Source organism: Eschscholzia californica, unplaced genomic scaffold (genome assembly GCF_041429995.1).
Source record: "Eschscholzia californica isolate CP2 unplaced genomic scaffold, dmEscCali1.0.p SCAF_4, whole genome shotgun sequence".
Classification (NCBI taxonomy): Eukaryota; Viridiplantae; Streptophyta; class Magnoliopsida; order Ranunculales; family Papaveraceae; genus Eschscholzia; species Eschscholzia californica.
In genome coordinates, this window is record NW_028238461.1 from 1,790,643 (window position 1) to 1,814,209 (window position 23,567).

Genomic DNA, 23,567 nt, shown 5'->3' on the forward strand with positions numbered 1-23,567 from the left:
TACTACTAAACTTTGCCTACCCATTTGCAAAGATCCATTAAAAAAGTAGCTAACTCTCTCTCTCTGTTTTTGCATTTCTTCTAAGTGATCCTATTCAAAATAATAATAATAATGACTTATAATATACACAAAAGTAGAAGAGAATCTTAACATTAGTTTAGTATGATTGAAAAAGGGTTGACTTGAAAATGATGAAACCCAACATGTGAAGGAGAACGTAAACTCTATAAAAGTGGCATGATCCTACTATGTTTTTTTTTTTTTGATGAAGATGATCCTACTATGTTGCCTTATTAGGAATCAACCATACTATCATTTTATGAGCTTCAAACTTCTCTATAAAAAGGGTCAGAGAGGATCCACAAACTTATTCATTCACACTACTTTCAGTTTTTTGTGCTAACCTTTAAACTAATAAATATATATATAGTGTTAAAGGTTAGTGAGAGAGAAAGTGTGGGGGTCGAACTTCTTCTACCTGAGAGCAACCATGATGTCTCGAGTTATGATTTTAGCTGCTGTTTTGGTCATCATGGCAGCAGTCGTGGCGGAGGCGAAAACTCCACCTGGAATAGCCAATAACCCAAGTCATGCTACCTGCAATAACAAGAATTACAAGCTTTGTCACAACTTAGTTCATGTTTGTCCTAAGTTTTGCCCTGATTCCTGTCATGTTGATTGTGTCTCTTGTAAACCTCAATGTGGCCCTGAAAGCCCATCTCCTGTTGATCCTACTCCACCTTCAGAGCCTACTCCCGAGCCACCTGTTTACCCTACACCATCACCATCTGTCCCAACACCCACACCTTCTGTTCCAGAACCTAAACCTCCCGTTTATCCAACACCACCTTCTACTCCACCTCCTGCAGTCCCTACGCCTACACCTTCTGTGCCGACACCTACACCTTCCGTTCCAACTCCTACGCCTTCCGTGCCAACACCTACGCCTTCTGTGCCAACTCCAACACCTTCTGTGCCAACTCCTACACCTTCCGTACCAACACCCACACCTTCTGTGCCAACACCTACTCCTTCTGTGCCAACACCTACTCCTTCTGTCCCAACACCTACGCCATCGGTCCCAACACCGACACCTTCCGTCCCAACTCCTACACCATCAGTGCCAGCACCTACACCTTCCGTCCCAACTCCTACACCATCTGTGCCAACACCTACACCTTCTGTCCCAACTCCTACACCATCTGTGCCAACACCGACACCTTCCGTCCCAACTCCTACGCCATCTGAACCAACACCTACACCTTCCGTCCCAACTCCTACGCCTTCCGTTCCAACCCCTACACCATCTGTACCAACACCTACGCCTTCTGTCCCAACTCCTACACCTTCTGTCCCAACTCCTACCCCTTCCGTCCCAACTCCTACTCCTTCTGTCCCAACACCTACACCATCTGTGCCAACACCTTCTGTCCCAACTCCTACGCCTTCCGTCCCAACTCCTACGCCTTCAGTCCCAACTCCTAGTCCTTCTGTCCCAACTCCTACACCATCCGTTCCAACACCAACACCATCTGTTCCAACACCAACACCAACACCATCTGTCCCAACACCAACACCTTCTGTGCCAACACCATCAGTCCCAACGCCAACACCTCCAACTTCACCATCAACCCCTTCTTCTGAGGTTGGATCGAAGAAAGCCAGGTGCAAGGACCCGAAGTACACTACCTGCTACAATACGGAGCATGTTTGTCCTAAATCTTGCGCTGGTGGATGTGAGGTCAATTGTGAGTCTTGCAAACCCGTATGCAGTAAGTTTACGAACTCAATATCCTTGAAATGACATACAACTAACATATTACCACATTGTAATAGCTAAATATCAATTATCTCCATCTGATCCTACATATCATGTGTGCAGAGTGTGACAAGCCCGGAGCGGTGTGTCAGGACCCACGATTCATTGGAGGAGATGGACTAACCTTTTACTTCCACGGAAAGAAAGATCGTGATTTCTGCATTCTTTCAGACTCAAACCTTCACATCAATGCACACTTCATTGGAAAGAGGAACCGCTACATGAAGAGAGACTTCACCTGGGTCCAAGCCATTGGCATCCTATTCGGTGACCACCAAATCTATATCGGTGCCCAAAAGACAGCAACATGGGACGACTCTGTCGACCGTCTATCCCTCTCCTTCGATGGACAGCCCATCTTCTTGGAAGAATCAGAGGGTGCGAAGTGGCAGTCTAAGCTTACGCCAAGTGTCACCATTACTAGGTCTAGCATGACTAACAGCATTAGTGTGCAAGTTGAAGGTAACTTCAAGATCACTGCTAATGTTGTACCCATTACTGAGGAGGAGTCGAGAGTTCATAACTATGGAATAACAAAAGATGACTCCTTTGCTCATCTTGATTTGGGCTTCAAGTTTTACTCATTGAGTGAAAATGTGAATGGTGTCCTGGGTCAGACTTATAGCAATGAGTATGTGAGTAAAGTAAAGATGGGTGTTTCCATGCCCGTCATGGGAGGTGATAAGAAATTTATCACTTCGACTTTATTTTCAAGAGATTGTGCTGCATCTCAGTTTCGCGGTGCTGCCTCTATCTCTAACACTGGAGCTGAGATAACTGAGTATGCAAGCCTAGATTGCACAAGCAGAATTGATGGGCGTGGGGTAGTTTGCAAAAGATAGAAATAAGTGGTCGATTATCATGCAATAAAGTGGAATGAACTCCATCAATGGAAGCAGTTCCTAATTTAATTTTCAAATAAGACTTTACAATATTGTAATAGTTGTTCATGTTTTCTCTTCAACCTTATGTGTAAGGAAATAAAAGAATATGAAGGTTTATAAACTTTGCTATGCTTTTCTATATGAACTTTGATTTTCTAGTCTATGGACAAAAACCATGATAAGGGTATTCTATGTTGATAAATAGCCTTGATCCTAATCTTATTAGACCCATCTAATGTGATGATATCAGTTTTCAAAGAGGGGGATGATTATTTCAAGTTCAAGAAAGTGTTACATCAAATGAGATAACAAAAATGAGGGAAGAATTTAGGCTGTGGGAAGCATTTTCTGGAGCCTAAAAACCCAGTGAATCTAATTGTTACACTTGTAAGTTATATTGGTGGATAGGAACTAACCTGAAACCATGCCCCACTCCTGCTTCCAGCTCCATCTGTCCATTCACATTATAACACAAAAGAAAAAACAGAAAAAGCAATTAAGTATCACAGCTCAACTGACAAAGAAAAACAAAAATAATAATATTGAATGGAACTTGAATTTGGGTATATGTTTAGGTACTCCTGGTATCGATCACATAGCAAACTGTTCGTTCAATTCGGTACCCAAATGTCACAAGCACCCAATAAAGAACAGTGGAATTACTACAACTGCCAATAGGAATAAACGTCAAGTGCCGAGGGACCGGAACATTATTGGAATTTACAAGAACCAGGATTGTTTCATTTCCACCGTGTTAGCTTCTTCGAAGATCAACAACCATTCATTCTTAGTGTACCAAGAACCAACAGTATTTCTATACAGAATCACGTTCCAAAACCGTTTTCTCTACATCAAGAAAATAAATTTTAGGCTTATAGAGGAGTGCACAGTAAGATGTAAGTTATGATAATTGAGTCAGCCTTATTGACATAGTTGACTAAAACAAGATAGGATTGAAGGGATTTTGTAGGATTAAAATGGAGATGTATCTGTCTGACATAGCTCGCAAACAAGGATATCAACGAAAAACTTAAAAAAGAAAGTGGTCTTTTTATACTATGAAGCCCAGCAAAGTTGGCAATTTAACATACCCCATCAAAAAAGAATCCAGGATCGAAATCAAACGGCTACAGTTCAAAATTTTACATTCCACTCCACGCATTTTCTTGTGAATGAGTAGCAGTTCCAAAACGATGAAAAACAATACACCATACAAAACTAGCCCCCAAAATAGATTGCTATATTACACTACATAGCTACTGAGGACCTATTAATTTATCGATATGATGCAGTTTAACAATGTCGAAGTTAAATAGGGCAGGAGCCATTTTCACAACAGATACGAGAAAGATAGAAAGGAAATGCAAACTTGATCACTGACCCTAGCGGAACGTCTCAAGATTGCAAAGCTACTCCAGACTTTCCCTCTACCGCCTGCCTGTCCAAAAGAACAAGAACGAAACGAGCTTATAAACATTTATGCTTAATACTACCAACTAACCTTCAACATTACCACCCTATCATCCAAAATGCTCTTTGAGCATCTGATTATGTCTCTCTCGAACATCATCTCCTACACCAGAAAACCTATACTGATCCATTCCCAGCAATGACTAATTTCAGTCGGTTCATTGTAATCTAGTCAGGCATTATGAGCTATTTATTCGTAAACATCTACAACTCAAATTTTTTACTAGCATTAAACAGTAATATCATCATTAACCTAGTTTCTTGAATAATAATGCATACAAAGATCATAATTTTCCGAAGACTCCATTCATCTCTCATGAAAACCCTAGAAAATTCTTTCAACCCTCAGTTAAAGGATAAAATAGAACTCACCTTAAATAAGCCCGAAATTTGTTTCATAGTTTCTTTCAAAAATTGTTCGTCTCAGCAAAGAATTATCCATTCAAATCTACCTCCTCCTCTAAATCTAAACTCAATTATGGATATTCAAGAATTAGGGTTCCTCCCTCCCTCTCTTTCGCTCGCCAAATCCCCCATATGAATTATTCTGTCTACTTTTCCCGCCATAAATTTGATCCAATATGGGATCAGATTCACTCACCATTTTGCCCCCCACATTTTCCAATTCGCTTTTTTGGCCCCCACTTAACATTTTTATAAGGTGAAAATTAAGTTTTATTGTTTTAATTTTGCCTGCTAATTTTTTCGTTGAAAATTTGACCATAGCTAGTTAGGATATATCTAATCAAATCAATTACTCAGACTGCTTGAATGACAATAACTAATAGACTAACTCAAACTGCATAAGAAGAAAATAGAACGAAGCGAAACTTAACAAACATCGATCTAAAGATTTTACAAACAACAAACAATCTACATTCTTGATCGACCATCTCTTATTAAACAAGAAAACAGGAAGCCTTAATCACAAACCGAGTTACATTGCTAATAATGGATCCTTCAACCACAACTAACAAATCTTTTTTTTTTTTTTTTTTTTTTCTGTAGACGATCATATGACAAATATTTCCAGTAGGAAAATAGGTAAAAATGATTAAACGTACAAAAAAGAATATTTACAATCTAAACAGATTGACATTTTTTTTACAAGTCGTGAGGTGTTCCGACTCCCATATACACGACTAGTCCTTCTGGTTGCTTATTTCGACTCACTTCGAAAATCTTTATCGTTGTTTGTATATGTGACTCACTCGGAAAAAGGACTAAGTTTGATAACTAACCCAGGAAAAACATCATCTGCATCATCAACATGAGGATTCTCTTCAAGAATAAAAGGATCTCCACATTTTTCACTAATTGAATGTAAAATTTCTCCTTCTCCAACTACATAAATCTCATCACAAGGTTTATCAATGGCATTCTTGTAATTGTGCATCCATTTCGAAGAAGAAGAGGATGAATAAGACCATGAATCTCTGTAACTTAATAATCTTGATTCAACAGAAGCAACCAAAAAAATAATTAACATTGAACACAAAAACACAGTCATAATATTAAACCATGAAATTCTTCTACCAGTATCAGCCATATATTTCTTTGGGCTCTTGTTGATGATTATGATCAATGTTTGGTATAATGGGTATGGATAGTTATATACAGATTTAGGTGAAGTTTTGAAGAAGTCTAAGATTCCCCCTTCCCTTTATTTGGTTGATTTGATGAGAGGGATTGAAGTGAATGTTATATTTGGTTTATGGGAGTTCAACTTCACCCCTACTACAGGACAGTAGGTAGATAGAGGGAGAGAGAGGGTTTACCAATTCTTGATTTTCTCCATATTGATGTCACTTGTTTTCCTTATTTTTAAGCAACACTTAAATAAATAGATAAGGTGCCCATGTAACATAGTAGTTGGTAGAATTCCAAAATTTTATGTTTAATTGACTAATTAAAGATTGTATAGACATTCCAAAGATTGCCCTAATTGGAAGAGCACTTACATCCCAACTTGGAGGTTGAGGATTCTTAATCTATTTGATGACCACTTGAAGGTGAGTGAATGTATAATTGGAGAGAGATTACCGATAGAAATTAGTGTAACATGCCGTTTGTTTTTCTGTAGTTCTGCATCTGAAATCTAAAATGATTGTACGTGTAAGTTTAGTTGTTCTGCATGTTTTTATCTTAAGATTTTGAAAAAAAGTCTTTATATCCAATGCATAAGTTTTCAACTTTCAAAACAAGTCTGAATTTGAGACGAGTTGTCTAAATTGATAAGGAAAGTAAACACATGCAAATACTCAAACTATACAAGTGATTTACACATTATTTATTTTAAATTTCAGGTTTAAATTTAGAAAAGAAAAACACCTAAGATTTTTTAGTTGGAGAGAGATAACCCTTAGAACTATTTCCCTAGTGTAATAGTGAAACTATACAAGTTATTTATTTACTAGGGTATATCCCGTGCCCTAGGGCACGGACACTTGAGAGAGATTTTAATTAGTTAATATTTTATTGAAAGAGAGAGATTTTTATTAGTTATTATTTTTTTGAATTATTCTTGTGTTTATTTTCTCTTAAATTTGTTATTATTTTATTGAGAGAGAGAGATTTTAATTTCTTTTTTTAACCCTTGAAATTTATTTTGTTTCTTTTTTTCTTAAATTAGAATTCTTTTTTCTAAGAAGGAAAAGATATTATTTTTTAAATTGGTAACTTTATTTCTACGAAGGATTATATTTTAAATTTTAAGAAGGGCCTCTAGACAATATCCCTTATTAAAAAAGGATGTTTGTCCCAGTCATCGTTTTCCCTTCTGTTTTATATAATAGATTATTATTATTACTACTACTACTATCTTGTTCTCTTATTAGTCTATTTATAACCAAATATAATGAAAGAATATATTGTTCTCAATATAGCATTAATTTTACTTTATATTTTGTCAAATTTATGCGTATAATTTAAAATTTTGTTAACCTGGGGAGTTAAATCAACATCACCAAGAGGTAATCATGCAAATAGTTAGGAAAAGTTCTCAATTTGGGGAGTTGGCAAGGAAATCTATTTTCTTATAGTATGTTAAATGAATATGCTTAATTGAATGTTAATATCTAGACTAGAGAAACATCACTTTCCTTGCCAACTCCCAAAATTGAGAATTGACACATCAACTAGGAAGGTTATTATGTGAGGGAGTTCCAACCTAAAATTGAAAAGAAACTAACTTCCCTAGTAAGAAGGAAAACTAACCAAATTTATGAAATATAATATTAGTGATGCAATTGGCTTCTTATTTTTAAGTATGATCTCATTTGACAGAGAAGCTCTTATGCTATCAAACTTGTCACATCTAAATTTTAATTTGTTTGATCACAAGTTCATATGATCTCTCTTTCAAAATCATGGATTTGCATGAGTGGTCCTGCCAGGATTTTCTCAATCCTAGGGGTTAATCAATTAGAAGCGTTCCTCTCACATTCAAAATTCAAAATGGAATTAAACCTTAGGATAGACCTCAGTTTCGCACCCCGTAAGCAAAGAAAAAAAAGAACTGGGAGAAACATGATTTTCGTCTCAAGTTTTAGACAAAAAGAATAAAGAAATTTTTATGCATTTCTAGTCTTGTAATATCCATTAAACCTCTTCTAATATCAATGTTGTATCACAGGTGATGTAAACTTTGATAACATTCTAATATATTGAGTTGTTTATACATTACAATGATGTGGATGAATGCAAGATACCTAACAAATGAAGAAAAAGTCCAAGTTATCTCTTCAATCATTTTCATGGTTTCATTAAAAGATTCTTAATGTAAGAAGTAACTTCGTCGACATCGAGTGTCCAGGCCACTGAGATGGGAGAATAACCTGTCCAAGGGTTGCTTGTGTTCCATCTGCACCGAAAGATGAATTCAAATCAATTGTTCAAAATCAAAACGACAGAGTAATATGCGCACATTATAGGTATAATCATATAATTACGTACGTTTTCAGACCCAGGTCCATCAGAGTATGCCCCACACACAGGCCTTGTGTCTCAACCCTGACAACCCCTTTCTTGTAGGTGAACAGATCGGGGCGGACTAGTGCCACAAAGCTTACAGGGTCATGGAGGAAGATCCCTGAAAAAAGCAACTACAGTTAAGTATACTATAGAAAGCACCATCAAGACTCACACACAAGAAAAAGAAATATATGGACATAATTATAAGGAGTGAGATCCTTCAAATTCTAAGATTGGTTGTTTTCTACTAGTGGATGCACGGTTCTCTTCTTATTATTGTTCATCACTGTGCTTGAACATCAGATGATGGACATTAAAAGAATATACAAAACCAAAGGAGGACATCAACTCATTCACTGAGCCTTCCTGCTCGAAGAGGAGATCCACTAATGGACCTACATGCGCCCTCCCGCTTGGTGCGTGTGGTGGTGGTGGTGGTGAAGTAGTGGACCTGGTGGTGATATTTTTCCTATTTATGTTTTGGTATTTGAAAAAAAAGATTCATAAAACAAAAAGAAGGTCGATTTGGTCAAACAGGACTGGCCCTTTTCTTTGGAAAAGTCATATCTACAGCAGAAACCAACATCCATACTCCCATATAATGGGAAAAACAGTAAGAGGAGTGGAGAAAAAGGAAGATACCATAGAAACCATCTGATTTGACATGCCAATCTCTGTAGAATTTAATCATGTCGCATAATAGTTGAGCATGTTTTCCTTTTGAATTTCGCAGATCAGAAATGTCATCATCTGGAACATATGGAATATTCAAATTAGAAAGGTAAAATGGGATTGCCAAGTAATGCATAGATTATGTAGGGTAGAGTGCAGCACCTCTTAGAGGGCATTGAGTGGTGATGTTTATGCCAACAACAACAATATTTGCTCCAGAAGTAAACACAAAGTCAGCTGCCTCTGGATCTCCATAGATCTGCAAGGCAGAAAGTAAGCTTTGCTATATTAAGTTCCCCTAGTTATTTGAACAAAACAAAAAAAAAAAGTTCTCCTACTTGTTCCTCAATTAGGTTAAAGACAAAATGACAATAGGAATTTATATTCTGTTTAAGGAAGTTACATACTACAACAAGTGTTCACCTGACAATAGGAATTGATCTTCTGTTTAAGGAAGTTACATACTACAACAAGTCTTCACCTCAAATGTCTGTTTTTGGCTCAAAACCAAGTCTAAATTTGCAAAGACTTGTTTTATGATCTGATTTTACTACACGGGAATACAAGTGCACAAATAGATATAGTTTCTCTCGCAACTTAAAATAAACTTGACGAAGAAAATTCGGCATTCAGTAATGACCAGACAATGTAGGTCACCAATCGACTGTGTCGACCCGGAAACGGCCCGACGCAGGTCCACCTTTTTGGCATGTTGGACTGCAACAAAACGTTTCAAAATGCATGGAGTTCCAGGGACAGCACGACCCCTTGGCAACGTCTAAGACAACGAAGTGCAGAGCCACATTTTCTAGTTGGACTTGAAAAAGAAGTTTGAAAAGTAGTATTTACATTTGCTTCAGCAGCAGGGTTGACATTTCCTAATGCAAAAAAAGAACCACCGAGTACGACTATTCTCTTCACCTTGCTCCCAAAGGATGAATCACTTTTAATTGCCTGATCAACAGAAAGAAAGCAAAATGGTATTAGAAGCGCCTTCCAGAAATACACTACAAAACAAGACGTTTTAGGCTCGTGCCTATGAGAAACTGAGAGCTTCTACTTACCAGAGCCAAATTTGTTAATGGTCCCAATGCAAGTATAGATACTTCACCGGGAAATTCAGAAACCTTTTCAACCAAAAATTCTGCAGCAGTCTTATCACATTTCTTTCCTCTCGGAGGAGGTAGTGATAAATTCCCTAGTCCATCAGCACCATGAACAAAATCAGCTATAAGAGGCTCTCCTCCCTGCAAGTGTTCGTTCAATCACAGTATAATTTCTATGTCAAAACAGCAGAACTCCAGAAATAAAAAGACATAAGATATACGAGGTAATGCAATTGGAACTTCTTAAGTGGTGATTTATTCTTTACTTATTTTAACTATCAATTATGTAAATTATCAAGGATAAATTGGAATTTTGATGTAGAAATGTTTCAGTTGCAAATAGAAGAGGAACCATATATTGAGAGAAGAAAAATATAACGTCTCCTTACCTTCAAAGGCTCCAAGCTACCCTCCGCTACTGGAACGTCATTCCTCCCTGCTATCTCACACTATCCTTTTATATATTAATAAATGTTTTTAATTGTAAAGTAAAAGTCAACGTGAAATGATTTATATTAACAAAGATGTAAATTCTTTTTTTCATTGCTTTAAATACCAGAAGCAGCGCATTCCGAGTGGCACCTTTGGTAGTAACATTACCAAAGATTGTTGTCAAACCCAAAATATCCAAATTTGGTGTTTGAAATGCCATCATGATAGCCATGCTGTCATCTGCAAATAAAGATAGATCTCTTTCATAATTGGATTCTACGTAAATTACAAACAAAAGAAAAAGGAGCAGAAACATAATGTTCAGAAAAAAGAGAATAACCAGCAGAGAAGTTTCTATTGAAATCTTCAAGTGCTAGTAATACCTCAAAAACCATAATAACCTTGACCGTGAAACAAATATATAATAAGAACTGTTCGAAATCCATCTTTTCAAGACCCATTTTAGAAAAAAGCAAAGTCTCAAACATCCAGAACACTAAAAAAAAAAAAATAGAAATGCTGACAATATTTTCAAATTTCTAAGTCAAAATTTAAGAAAATTTTATGTCAAATATCTAGTTAAATCCTTAATCAGTTAACCATCAAGCGCTCCTCAATCAAGGTCAGGACTACAAGGTAATTATGCTTTGAGTGGCCTAATATGGTCAAATATTTTTGGGAGCTACACTAATTAGCCTTAATCCATGCATTTGTAAGGGTCGCCTATATAAACCAGCTTGTCCTCGATTTGTAAGGGTCGCCTATTCCAGATAAAGGAGGATATTAAACTGACACCATAAAGATGAAGCAGTCATACGTCAAAATTGAAGACTCAAACTCAGAATCAAGAACTTAGAGCATCTTTAATGCAAGACTCGAGAAAAACTCTAAAAATCCTAGGTGTCATGTGCGAAAAGTGGATCTCTAAATGATCTCTTTCCTTCATGTTCATTTAGAGATACTCTATTAGAAAACCTTCTCCAATGCAACACTCAAGAGGAACTCTAAAGTTTATATTTTGACCATAAAATTAATTGATTTACTTGTGTGACACTTAAAGATCCTCAAGAGGACGTAAGGATCTCTAAACTAAATCTTGTCACGTCATTTTAGAGATTCGTTTTGAGTTTTGCATTGGAGATGGTTTTTAAAGAGAAAATCTAAAAATCTGGAGATTCTCTCATATACACTTTTTTTTATCTTTCTGAAAGAGTACGATACTCTAAAATAAGCAAAAAGAGATCGCACGAATGAGTACAATACTCTAAAATAAGATCAACATACAACTAAGTAATAGAAATTTCTTCCCAATTCTAAATTACATCTTTTTAGAGCCACCCTTTGAACATACATTTTAAGAAGCAGCCTAGAAGTAGGTTTAGATACCTATACACGTGAGAGCCTAACTATGATACCATGTTAAGTTTGCAGTCATCCAACTCAAAACCATTTGGTAGAGAAGAGTACCTAGACATTATATTCTATTCTTGGTTGTTGGAGTGCCCATTCCAATGTGGGACTATTCCCACAGTAAAGTTCTTCAAAGCTCAAAATACCTAAAGCATAAACTGACTAATATTTTTCAAGATCAAAGAAATAATTAAAAGCACACAAACTACAGAAATGAAATCTGCATCAACAAACTGATCCAGTCCCAAAATGGAGAATGAATTAATCGTGATAAGAAAAAAGATGATTATTACCGATTCCAGGATCTGTATCGATGATTATCTTCTCGGATTTGGATGTAGACAAAGCGCAGCAACTATTATTATTCTCTCCCATCACTTCTTCTCCCTCGACTTGAGAATTGGATATAGTATTACTTATTACACTCAAGAACAACACAGAGAAAGAGAGAGAGAGAGAGAGAGAGAGAGAGAGAGAGAGAGAGAGAGAGAGAGAGAGAAAGAGGAGTGAGAAATAGTTTCGCCTTCCTGGATTTGATACCCGGCCGGAATGATGTGCGAGAAGAAAACCCCAATTTATGGGGTTCCATGCAAGGGGGCCAAACATCGAGATGGGCTATTTAAAAACGTGAGTGATATTTTTATGCCGAACACTCTAGGGAACACAAAAAATTTTGAGGGGACAAACTTTTGAGTGAAGTTCGTCGGATGACTCTTAGGTGTCAAGAATATGCTAATGGAGGCAAGGAGGTTTGGGGGAAACAAAAAAGAATTTTGGTTAAACACTTTCACTCAAAATTTTGTACCATTAAATTTTTTCTTATTTTCGTGACACGATGGCCCATAATAGTAAGATAAGAAAAAAGAGACGCTGAGAGACATGATGGCGAAGGTGCTAATTGACCAGTACGGGTGGTAAATGAAGGAAAAAAGAAAGAAATTTTTTTAATAAATGGTCATAGACAATCAGAGTCTGTTAATTATTTTTCACCCGCATCAAGAGAAAACACATGTGGTGATGACAGGAGGCATTCAAAACTTTGTAAGTTAGATTTTTCTCATAAATGTTTTCAACAAAGAAAAAAAAAAAAAGTAGTTCAACAAACATAAAAAAAAAAAAAACAAAGAAAAAAAAGATTTTTCTCATAAATGATTGGATACCTAGGGAACCAAAACATTATTCCCTAAATCACTCACCCCGCATACCCCTATTTTGGGTACCTATTTGTTGAGGTTATAGAAAGAGCTCTCCCCGGATTTAGTTTTTGACCATGCTAAGTAAAAGCCTACTCTTGTTAGGTATTGTATTGGATGAGGCACGTTACTATGTTATTTTCGAAATTCTTTTAGAGTTAGTTCTGTTTCAACCTCTAATTTGTGACAATTCACCAATTGGTTACGTGTCATGTAGTTTGGTTGAGTTGAGTGGGTTAAAAAAATTTCAACTTTTTCATTTTAGTCTTTGGGAGCTAAGACCAACAACAAAACTCTTATGAGACTAAAACGGTGAGTTAGTCACCAATATGAGGTCAAGATGATATTAACCCATTATCTTATGGGGAGTGCCCCATGCTAATAGGGCTTAATACGTGTACGACCAATATCAAACAAAACTGCTATGTCTAACATTTGACAAATATCTACCATTCTTAACCGTTGATCTTAAATTCCATCATCATAATTTAAAAAAGTCAACACTTCATCATAAAACCTTAATCATTTGTTTGCATCATATTACATTCTCTCTCTCTCTCTCTCTCTCTCTCTCTCTTATCTTTCAAAGACAACACAGATGGAAGGAGTTCAAGGAGAAGAACAGGTTGGCAAATTAAGAACTTTCTATAAGTATGACTCTTTTTCTTTACTTTTTTTTTTTTTTTGTTTTTGTTTTTATGAGGGTTTGAATTTGACACAACTTGTGTAGAATTGGGATAGGTCTCGTTTCTTCAAGGATCAAGCTATAGAATACATAAAGAGAGCTGTTGAAGAAGATAATGGAGGAAATTACACTATGGCTTTTCCATTATACATGAACGCTTTAGAATACTTCAAAACCTATTTGAAGTATGAGAAAAATTTCAAGATTAGAGAAGCGGTTAACAAGAAGTTCACCGAATACTTAAGACGAGCAGAAGAGATTCGTTTTATTCTCGATGATGGAATTATCAGTTCAGGGTCTTCTTCGTCGACGTCTTATGTACCGAAGAAGAAGATAGAGTCAAGAGATGATGAAGATTTGGAGAAAGAGAAGATGAGGGTTGGTTTGAACTCTGCTATAGTTAAGGAAAAACCTAATGTTAAATGGAATGATGTTGCTGGACTTGTGATGTAGATTGTTGCGGAAGCGTAAAAGTAATGGAATCCACCATTATTAATAAACTAAACTAACGAAATAAAACTGATAAAATAACGATAAACAATAAACTTGATTAATAATAAACTTGGTTGATAATATTCTCTGATCTGGTTAACAAAGACAGACTAGACTTCTCTTATATAGAGATTGTACTTTCCTAGATAGACTCAAATAAGGAAATAAGATAACTACTAATAATACTTTCCTTGATTTCTAAGACTCATAATTATGGAAACCCTAAATACTTAATTATAGAAACTACGCTAATGTAGCTTCTTGACCGTGAGGCCCACTATCACCATGGCCGTGAGGCCCAATAGGAAGATGGTCTCCATCAACTTGAAAATGCCAAACAGGCATTGCAAGAAGCTGTTATCTTGCCCATCAGGTTCCCCCACTTTTTTACAGGTTAGTATTTTTTTATGTTAAGGAATAATTGCATTTTGGTCCTCTAACGATGACAAACTCACCGAACGGCCCAAAAAAGAATGGGTTGACCATAAACCAAATCCGACGCGACCGGCTGTGAGAATAGTCTCACCTTGGAGAATGGGTATCTAGCAACCAAGGATACAATGTCTAGGTCCTCTCCACTCATAGTCAATTGGTTTTGAGTTGGATGATGACCACAAACTTAACATTGTATCAGAATTAGGCCCACACGTGATAGGCTTAAAAATCACATGTGCTCTATGTCACCCGAAAAGAAAAACTCACGTGGTACGCTCAAAAGAACGCCACGCGTGAGGGGGCGTGTGAGAATAGTCCTACATGGGATAATGAGTATCTAGGTCCTCTCCACTCACTTTTCAGCCTGTGGTCTACCCATTTTTTCCGGGCATTTTTCTTTGTAGTTTTGCATTTTGGAATGTGGTTCTATTGTGTTGTTACAAGGTAACATTTGCTAAACATTTTTACCTTTTAGGCAAGAGAACACCATGGAAAGCTTTTCTTCTATATGGACCACCTGGAACTGGAAAATCTTATTTAGGAAAGGCTGTTGCAACAGAAGCATACTCAACATTTTTCAGGTTCTATATCTACTATACAACATTATGTTGTTTTTATATCTAGTTTGAGTGGCCAATATATCATCCATGTACTCTCAAAACCAGTACATAAGCCAACAAGCTGATTAAGGTTTGCTACTTTCTGCAGTATTACTGCATCCCAATTGATTTCGAGGTCGATGGGTGAAAGTGAAAAGCTTGTTTCAAATCTTTTCGAAATGGCTCGTGATAGTGCTCCCTCCATTATTTTTATTGATGAAATAGATTCTTTATGTGGAAAGCATGAGAATGGAAACGAGAATGAAGCTTCCTTTCGGGTCATTACTGAACTCCTTGTACAAATGCAGGTATATGTCTAATTCGAACAATTCTGTGATAGGCTTGACCCTTTTATATCTTACATTGTTTAATTCGTTACTCTTAAAACTTCTCAGGGTGTTGGAAAGGATGATCAGAAAGTTCTTGTACTTGCAGCTACAAATAACCCATACTCACTTGATCAGGTAAAAGAAAAGCTTGAACTAATCAAGATCATGCCTTTCTAGATTTACAAATTTCTATACCTTCTATTTTGAAACATTTAATGTGAATGTCAGAACATTCTTCGACAATTTGAGAAGCGAATTTATCTTCCTCTCCCTGATTTGAAAGCCAGGCAACAAATATTCAAGGTACTCCATATACTCTTTGGTACTTCGTTGGTTGAACTTGGCCAACTTGTAGGCACAGAATGTTAATGCATTATTGTTAGGAAAAATAACCTAATTAACTTGTTCAGGAATATGAAGATAAACGATATGAATGTAAAAGCAGAGACACCGAGATTATTTAACGTGGCAAAAAACCCCTCCAAGATAGAAGGTAAAAAACCACGGGACCTAGTCTATAAATCTTCCACTATGATTAAATAATGGGTTACACAACTCTTCACCAAACCTATGGTGGATAAACTAATTGTTCAAGATGTGTGGAAACACTCTTGGATAACAATTCTTCCCTAAACTAATAGAGGATTAACAAACTCTTCAAGATGTGTAGAAACACTCTTGAATAACAACTCTTCACCAAACCTATGGTGGATAAACTGAACAAAGAAACAAAGAAATAAAATCTCTTACTCCTTAGGATTTGAACAAATCCTAGATTCCTAAAGGTTGAAGAAGATAACCACAAACTAAATTGCTTCACAAGATTAATAATCTTCTTTTCTTCAAACCAATATTCTGCTCTTTCAATCTCTCTTGAAAGAACCACTTCAGAAATTTCTCTTTCGCTGACTTCTCTTTGTTCTGGAAGTTGTTGTGTATAATCTCTTCCCTTTCATTCCCTTTTATAATGATAAATAGAGAGGTTTACCGAAAGAAATAGGAATTCCTTTTTAGGCTTGAAAAAATAGAAACTTCTATTTTTTCCCCAAACAAGGAATAAGAGAAATCCTATTCCAACTAGGAGTCCTTTTATTATAAGGAGGGACCCCAACAAACTACCCCTCCCGACTTATGAAGAGGGACCTACCATCCCCAAACCTGCAACACTGCTACATAGCTCATGTTTGCCTTTGGGTAATGGTTTTGTCATCATATCTGAACCATTGTCGTCAGTATGAATTTTCTCGATCTTCAACACCTTGTCTTCAAGAACATCTTTGATCCATTGGTATCTCACATTTATATGCTTGGACTTTGAATGGAAACTAGAATTCTTACTGAGGTGGATGGCACTCTGACTGTCGCAATGAATAACATAATTATCTTGTTTCATACCAAGTTCTTCTAACAGCCTCTTCATCCATAACATCTCTTTGCAACATTCTGTAATGGCAATATATTCTGCCTCTGTAGTAGATAAAGCTACACACTTTTGTAATTTAGATTGCCATGACACTGCTCCCCCTGAAAATGTAAATAGGTAGCCTGATGTAGACCTTTTAGAGTCTACATCTCATGCCATGTCTGCATCTGTGTAACCGACTAATACTGGCTTATCATTACCAAAACATATACGAGCTTTAGATGTACCTCTAAGATACTTCAGAATCCACTTTACTGCTAACCAATGCTCTTTGCCTGGATTAGCAAGAAATCTGCTTACTACTCCAACTGCAAAAGCAATGTCCGGTCTTGTACACACCATTGCATACATCAAGCTTCCTGCAGCTGAAGCATAAGGAATTTTCTCCATTTCTTCTTTCTCACTTCTAGTTGATGGACACTGATCACGAGTCAACTTGAAGTGACTGGCTAATGGACAACTCACTGGTTTTGTCTTGTCCATATTGAACCTTTCTAGAACCTTCTCAATGTATCTTTCTTGTGATAGCCAAAGTTTTCCAGCTTTTCTATCACGAGAGATATGCATGCCAAGAATTTGTTTTGCTGGACCCAAGTCTTTCATATCGAAATACTTGTTTAGTTACTTCTTTAACCTGCTAATTTTATTAGCATCCTGACCAACAATCAACATATCATCAACATAAAGCAGAAGTATAATCAAATCTCCATCATGAAATTTATGAACTAAAACACAATGATCTGAAGCCGTCCTGTGATACCCTTGATCCTTCATGAATGATTCAAACTTTTTGTACCACTGTCTTGGTGCTTGTTTCAGCCCATTTAAACTCTTCTCTAACTTACAAACCAAGTGTTCCTTACCTTTAACTTCAAACCCTGTTGGTTGTTCCATATACACATCTTCCTCCAAGTCACCATGAAGGAAAGCGGTCTTGACATCTAGTTGTTCAATTTCTAGGTTCATACTTGCAGCCAATCCCAATACTAACCGTATAGAGGACATCTTCACCACCGGAGAGAAAATCTCATCAAAATCAATACCCTTCTTCTGCCCAAATCCTTTCACCACTAGGCGTGCCTTATACCGTGGTTGTGAATTTCTTTCTTCGGTCTTGATTTTGAAAACCCACTTATTTTTAAGAATTTTCTTATTCTTAGGTTTTTCAACCAACTTAAAAGTGTTGTTCTTATGCAATGATTCAATCTCATCTTGCATAGCTTTCAACCACTCCTTCTTGTGTTCATCATTTATAGCTTCTTCATAACACTGTGGTTCTCCACTATCTATAACCATCACATACTCGTGTGGAGGATACTTGGTAGATGGTCCTCTCTCTCTAGTCGATCTTCTCAATTCAACTGGTGGTTCATGTTGAACTTCCATTTCTTGCTCAACATCATCACCCATAGGAACATCTTCATGAGCTTCATCTTCATGATTTTGTTCTTCACCTGCATTATCATGCATAACCTTAGAAGAGATATGTGGGTCTAGATCAATGAGATCATTACTATGATTCTCATGCTTCTCAACTTTCCCGAAGTCCTCAATAGTTTGGTTTTCAAGAAAGACCACATCTCTACTTCTAATAATTTTCTTATCCACTGGATCCCATAACCTGTATCCGAATTTCTCATCTGCATACCCTAAAAAGATGCATTGCTTGGCTTTATCATCAAGCTTTGCTCTTTGATCTTTAAGTATATGCACAAAAGCCCTGCAACCAAACACCCTTAAGTGTTCATAACTGACTTCTTTCCCAGCCCACACTCTCTCAGCTACATCTCCATCTGATGGTGCTGAAGGTGATAAATTAATCAGATAACATGCAGTACACATTGCTTCACCCCAGAAGCTTTTAGGCAACTTTGCTTCTGAGAGCATACATCTGATCCTCTCCACAATAGTGCGGTTCATGCGTTCTGCTACACCATTTTGTTGTGGAGTTTTGGGAACTGTCTGTTCATGTCGAATACCATGGGTTTTGCAATACTCTTCAAACGACCCGATGTATTCTCCTCCATTGTCAGTGCGAATGCACTTCAATGATTTTCCTGTCTCCCGTTCTACCATGTTGTGAAAATTCTTGAAAACTGCAAGTACCTGAACTTTGGTCTTTATGGCATATGCCCAAACTTTCCTGGAAGCATCATCTATAAAAGTAACGAAATACAAAGCACCACCAAGTGTTTTGACCTTTAAAGGTCCACAAACGTCAGAATAAACAAACTCCAAAACACTGGATTTTCTTTCAGATGCATTCCTTTGAAAGGATACTCTATGTTGCTTTCCTACTAAACAATGAGAACAAGTGTTTAAATTTATACCTTTTACGTTCGGTAAGTCTTGTCGTTTAGCAAGGATTTGAAGTCATTTCTCGCTCATGTGCCCGAGTCTTCTATGCCAAAGATCAGTGGAAGAATCTTCTTCAACTGCATTCAATTCTCCTTTACACAGTTTTACTTGAGTCTTGTATAAAGTACAACACTTCTTCCCTCTTGCTATCACCATTGACCCTTTTGTGAGCTTCCACTTTCCATCACCAAAGTGACTGTGGTACCCTTCATCATCTAATACTCCGGTAGAGATTAGGTTATATCGAAGATCTGGTATATGCCTCACATTCTTAAGAATCAATGTACTCCCTGTGCTCGTCTCGATTTTCACTTCTCCAATTCCTACGATTTTTGAGAAACCTAAGTTTCCCATCCTGACTTTGCCAAGGTCACCAGTTCTGTAAGATCTAAAGAAATCCTTACATGGAATAGCATGATACGAAGCACCTGAGTCAACCAACCATGTTGTTTCTGTAGGGATTTACACCCTTCTACTAGTGTTTATAGCGGAAATATGACATCTAATGTCTACACTAGTATTCCCAGGATCACATGCAAAACTAGTAATTAATCTAATGGAGATAGTAGATTACCTTAATCGCTTTTCCCTCGAACTAGTTGAATTGATTGAAGAAGACCAAGAGCTTCAAGTGTAGCTCCTCTACTTGGGACACGAGCAATCAATTTGATCTCCCACCTTGTTGTATAGCTAGCACACCAATGGTGGTTGGAAAAGAAGAACTCCTTTCTTCTTGACTAGATAGATAGTTAATGGGAATTAGCTCACTTTCTCCTCTCTACTTGATGTGGTAGAGTAAGAAAGCTTAGAGAGAAATTCCACACCTTATTCTCTGCCCTAAGAGTGTTTATATAGAACCCTAATAAGAATCCACCTCCTTTTAGGTTTCCTAAAACACCCTTTAGAATAAGATTTAGGGAAATAGTCGAGCAACTATTGGTATTTTCTCAATTCCCTAAGGAGGAGGTGCCCAAACACCACTAAAATTGGCAGATATAATGTTTATTATATCAGCAACTAACCCTCCAAAATTCAGCCCAATCCGAGTCCTAGAAGTACCCGAACCGGTCTAGGCCCAAAAACCCTGTTTTTGGCCTTTTTGTACTATCTTTGCCTAATTCCTTTTTAGGCCTATGAGATATGTTTATGGGACATTCCCATGATTATATCTCACTCCCACTAGTCATATCCTAGATCAATTTGTCACTCTTATGTGTAACCCGTTGTAGGATCCGATCGAAGTTAGCCGCGAATTACTTCGTAATTCGACGATCGTAGTTGGTCTCTAGCTACAACTCTACGATCCCTAAATCAATCGGACTTGATGATCTTCCACATCAATTGTCCTATCCGACAAATTGTTTGCATTGTCACCTTGGTCGAAGGACATCTCCTTCAACTCCTTCAGTTTCTGGTTCTGACTCAGTCATACTTAAGCAAGTGTCTCCACAACCTGAGAGTAAGATAATGTCATCACCTGAGGCAACTGCCGCAACATTATCTTGTTTTTCATCATCCTTTTTATTTTCCTTCTTTGGTTTCCTGCAATCACTCTTGTAATGATCCATTTTTCCACAACCAAAACATCTAACTTCTTTCTTTGGTTTTGATCTCCCCCTTGACTTATCACGGTTATGAGGTTTTCTACTTTTACCTCTCCCCCGTCTTTCTGTAACAAGTGTCTCTGAATGAGACTCGTCTGACGATGATTTCCTTCTTGTTTCTTCATTCAACAAACTACCTGTTACGTGATTCATACGCATTATGTCATCAGGAGCAGAATTGCTAAGAGACACCACCAATGTCTCCCAACTATCTTGTAAAGAATTTAGAAGAAGTAAGGCCTGCAACTCATCATCCAAAACTAACTTCATTGCAGAAAGCTGGTTTTCTAGACTTTTCATCTCATTCAAGTGTTGAGCAATTGAGGTTCCTTCTTTATATTGTAATTTTCCTAGCTTTCTGAACAAGTAAGCCTTTTTGGCAGCTGTCTTCTGATCATACAATTCTTCTAATTTCCTCCATAGACTATAAGCGGAAGTCTCCGTCGATACATGATGAAAAACACTGGGTTCTACCCATTGTCGAATAAATCCAACAACCTTACGATCTAATACCTTCCAATCTTCTTCATCTATCTTCATCGGTTTTGTACCGTGATTTTCAATGGGTGCAGCTAGGTCTTTGCAGTATAACAAATCTTCCATTTTTGCTTTCCACATCAAGTAGTTTTCTCCATCTAAACTAATCATGCGATTAGTATTCACTTCCATATTTCTGAACAATAAATCCAACCTTAGCTCTGGTACCACTTGTTAGGAAAAATAACCTAATTAACTTGTTCAGGAATATGAAGATAAACGATATGAATGTAAAAGCAGAGACACCGAGATTATTTAACGTGGCAAAAAACCCCTCCAAGATAGAAGGTAAAAAACCACGGGACCTAGTCCAGAAATCTTCCACTATGATTAAATAATGGGTTACACAACTCTTCACCAAACCTATGGTGGATAAACTAATTGTTCAAGATGTGTGGAAACACTCTTGGATAACAATTCTTCCCTAAACTAATAAAGGATTAACCAACTCTTCAAGATGTGTAGAAACACTCTTGAGTAACAACTCTTCACCAAACCTATGGTGGATAAACTAAACAAAGAAACAAAGAAATAAAATCTCTTACTCCTTAGGATTTGAACAAATCCTAGATTCCTAAAGGTTGAAGAAGATAACCACAAACTAAATTGCTTCACAAGATTAATAATCTTCTTTTCTTCAAACCAATATTCTGCTCTTTCAATCTCTCTTGAAAGAACCACTTCAGAAATTTCTCTTTCTCTGACTTCTCTTTGTTCTGGAAGTTGTTGTGTATAATCTCTTCCCTTTCATTCCCTTTTATAATGATAAATAGGGAGGTTTACCAAAAGAAATAGGAATTCCTTTTTAGGCTTGAAAAAATAGAAACTTCTATTTTTTCCCCAAACAAGGAATAAGGGAAATCCTATTCCAACTAGGAGTCCTTTTATTATAAGGAGGGACCCCAACAAACACTTCAGAAATCTCTCTGGGAGTTGCTACACATCCAACAATTCAGCCTACTAGTTAGACAAGTTGAATCTCGGTTGTTCATCTTAAATGAGTGTTCAACAAGAGTAGTCTAGATTTTGATCAAAGTTTCATAAGTAAAGACGCGTCTAACTATTGAACTTAATTGATGGGTTGTTAAACATTTTCCTTAACTATTTACCGTTATGATGGTTTCAGACGCATCTTGGAGATATCCCCCACGATTTGATTGAATGTGACTTCGATAGTTTAGCTAGTAGGACAGAGGGATTCTCTGGTTCTGATATCGCAGTTTCTGTAAGTATTCACAGTTTCAAGTTACCCTTCTCTAGGTTTTCAGATTTATTTTATGAGAGTAGATAATGTTTCTTCTTGTCACCTTAATAGGTGAAAGACGCTATACTTGAATCGGTTAGGAAAACCAAAGATGCAGTGTTCTTCATTAAGACGTCTAAGGATAAGTGGGTAACATGGGGACCAACAGGAGCAATTCAGGTCACCGTGCAAGATCTGCAGGCACAAGCTCGTGCCTCAAAGGTAAGAACAGATCGGAAAAGATTTTTTTTTTTCTATCGGACTAAAACCACTAAACACACACCTACATGTGGCATTGTGGCACTACACCAGTTCTAATATAAGCCACATTATGCACATTTAGGCATTACCTACGGCTAAAGGTGCATAATGTGGGACTAAACACAAAGCACATGAACCTTTTTGCTCGGATTAGTTAAAGATCGAATTTTATTCTTTTTCAAATTTAACTTTGTCGTGTGAAATGTAGGTCCTTTCGCGACCTGTCACAAGAATGGACTTCGAAGAAGTACTTTCAAGACTGCAACCAACAGCGAGTAAAGAGGACCTTGATGGGTATGAAAGATTCACAAATTAGTTTGGAGAGGAGGGTAAATGAAATCAAACTAAATTCCCTCATTCTTGTACAATAATTATCACCAACTCTGTGTTTATGGTAAAAGCTTATGCTTGTTTGAAAGCAATGCATTTCTGAATAAATTCATCTGATCTCTGTCATATTTTTGGGGTCGCCCCTTCAGTTTGAAATACATATGATTGTATGATGGTTGTCAGAATAGTCGCACGTAACCAACTATATAATGTCTAGACTGCTCGGTCTTTTGTCACATAGTTTTTTGAATTGGATGTCTAATCTTAACATGGTATTAGAACCAGGACAATACACGATTGGCCCAAGCAAGTG

General features: G+C 37.0%; 2 protein-coding genes, 1 long non-coding RNA gene and 1 pseudogene across 5 annotated transcripts; 2 read left to right on the top strand and 2 right to left on the bottom strand.

Annotated features, from left to right (window-relative positions):
• On the bottom strand, window positions 1-4,746 carry LOC147541384 (uncharacterized). 2 transcript variants are annotated; one of them, XR_015224271.1, is made up of 4 exons: window positions 4,546-4,684; window positions 4,029-4,141; window positions 3,795-3,959; window positions 125-3,154 (listed from the first exon to the last, which is right to left on the bottom strand). It is a non-coding gene; the product is annotated as an uncharacterized LOC147541384 (long non-coding RNA). The 2 variants fall into 2 exon arrangements; XR_015224270.1 differs by lacking the exon at window positions 3,795-3,959 and having other exon boundaries at window positions 1-3,154; window positions 4,085-4,141; window positions 4,546-4,746.
• On the top strand, window positions 337-2,824 carry LOC147541385 (uncharacterized). Its single transcript, XM_086638305.1, has 2 exons — window positions 337-1,772; window positions 1,883-2,824. Exons 1-2 carry the CDS (start codon window positions 491-493, stop codon window positions 2,659-2,661), a joined length of 2,061 nt encoding a protein of 686 aa, XP_086494431.1. The 5' UTR covers window positions 337-490; the 3' UTR covers window positions 2,662-2,824.
• Window positions 4,747-7,734: 2,988 nt separating the features above from the next.
• On the bottom strand, window positions 7,735-12,350 carry LOC147541386 (uridine nucleosidase 1-like). The gene is made up of 9 exons (XM_086638306.1): window positions 12,059-12,350; window positions 10,480-10,595; window positions 10,313-10,372; window positions 9,882-10,064; window positions 9,667-9,771; window positions 8,980-9,076; window positions 8,788-8,895; window positions 8,128-8,263; window positions 7,735-8,035 (listed from the first exon to the last, which is right to left on the bottom strand). Exons 1-9 carry the CDS (start codon window positions 12,138-12,140, stop codon window positions 7,927-7,929), a joined length of 996 nt encoding a protein of 331 aa, XP_086494432.1. The 5' UTR covers window positions 12,141-12,350; the 3' UTR covers window positions 7,735-7,926.
• Window positions 12,351-13,517: 1,167 nt separating this feature from the next.
• On the top strand, window positions 13,518-23,441 carry LOC147541387 (protein SUPPRESSOR OF K(+) TRANSPORT GROWTH DEFECT 1-like; annotated as a pseudogene). Its single transcript, XR_015223479.1, has 10 exons — window positions 13,518-13,583; window positions 13,689-14,087; window positions 14,441-14,528; window positions 15,046-15,151; window positions 15,279-15,477; window positions 15,565-15,633; window positions 15,727-15,801; window positions 22,547-22,645; window positions 22,736-22,885; window positions 23,133-23,441. The product of XR_015223479.1 is annotated as a protein SUPPRESSOR OF K(+) TRANSPORT GROWTH DEFECT 1-like (transcript).
• Window positions 23,442-23,567: the final 126 nt, after the last annotated feature.

Bases quoted from the DNA above. Each gene is read 5' to 3' on its own strand.
- LOC147541385 (XM_086638305.1), top strand. From the start codon at position 491: ATGATGTCTCGAGTTATGATTTTAGCTGCTGTTTTGGTCATCATGGCA. The intron at 1,773-1,882 runs GTAAGTTTACGA...TCATGTGTGCAG, and splicing joins GTCTTGCAAACCCGTATGCA to AGTGTGACAAGCCCGGAGCG.
- LOC147541386 (XM_086638306.1), bottom strand. From the start codon at position 12,140: ATGGGAGAGAATAATAATAGTTGCTGCGCTTTGTCTACATCCAAATCC. The intron at 10,596-12,058 runs GTAATAATCATC...CTTTATTTGCAG, and splicing joins CGATACAGATCCTGGAATCG to ATGACAGCATGGCTATCATG. The intron at 8,036-8,127 runs GTACGTAATTAT...CTTTCGGTGCAG, and splicing joins ATGGACCTGGGTCTGAAAAC to ATGGAACACAAGCAACCCTT.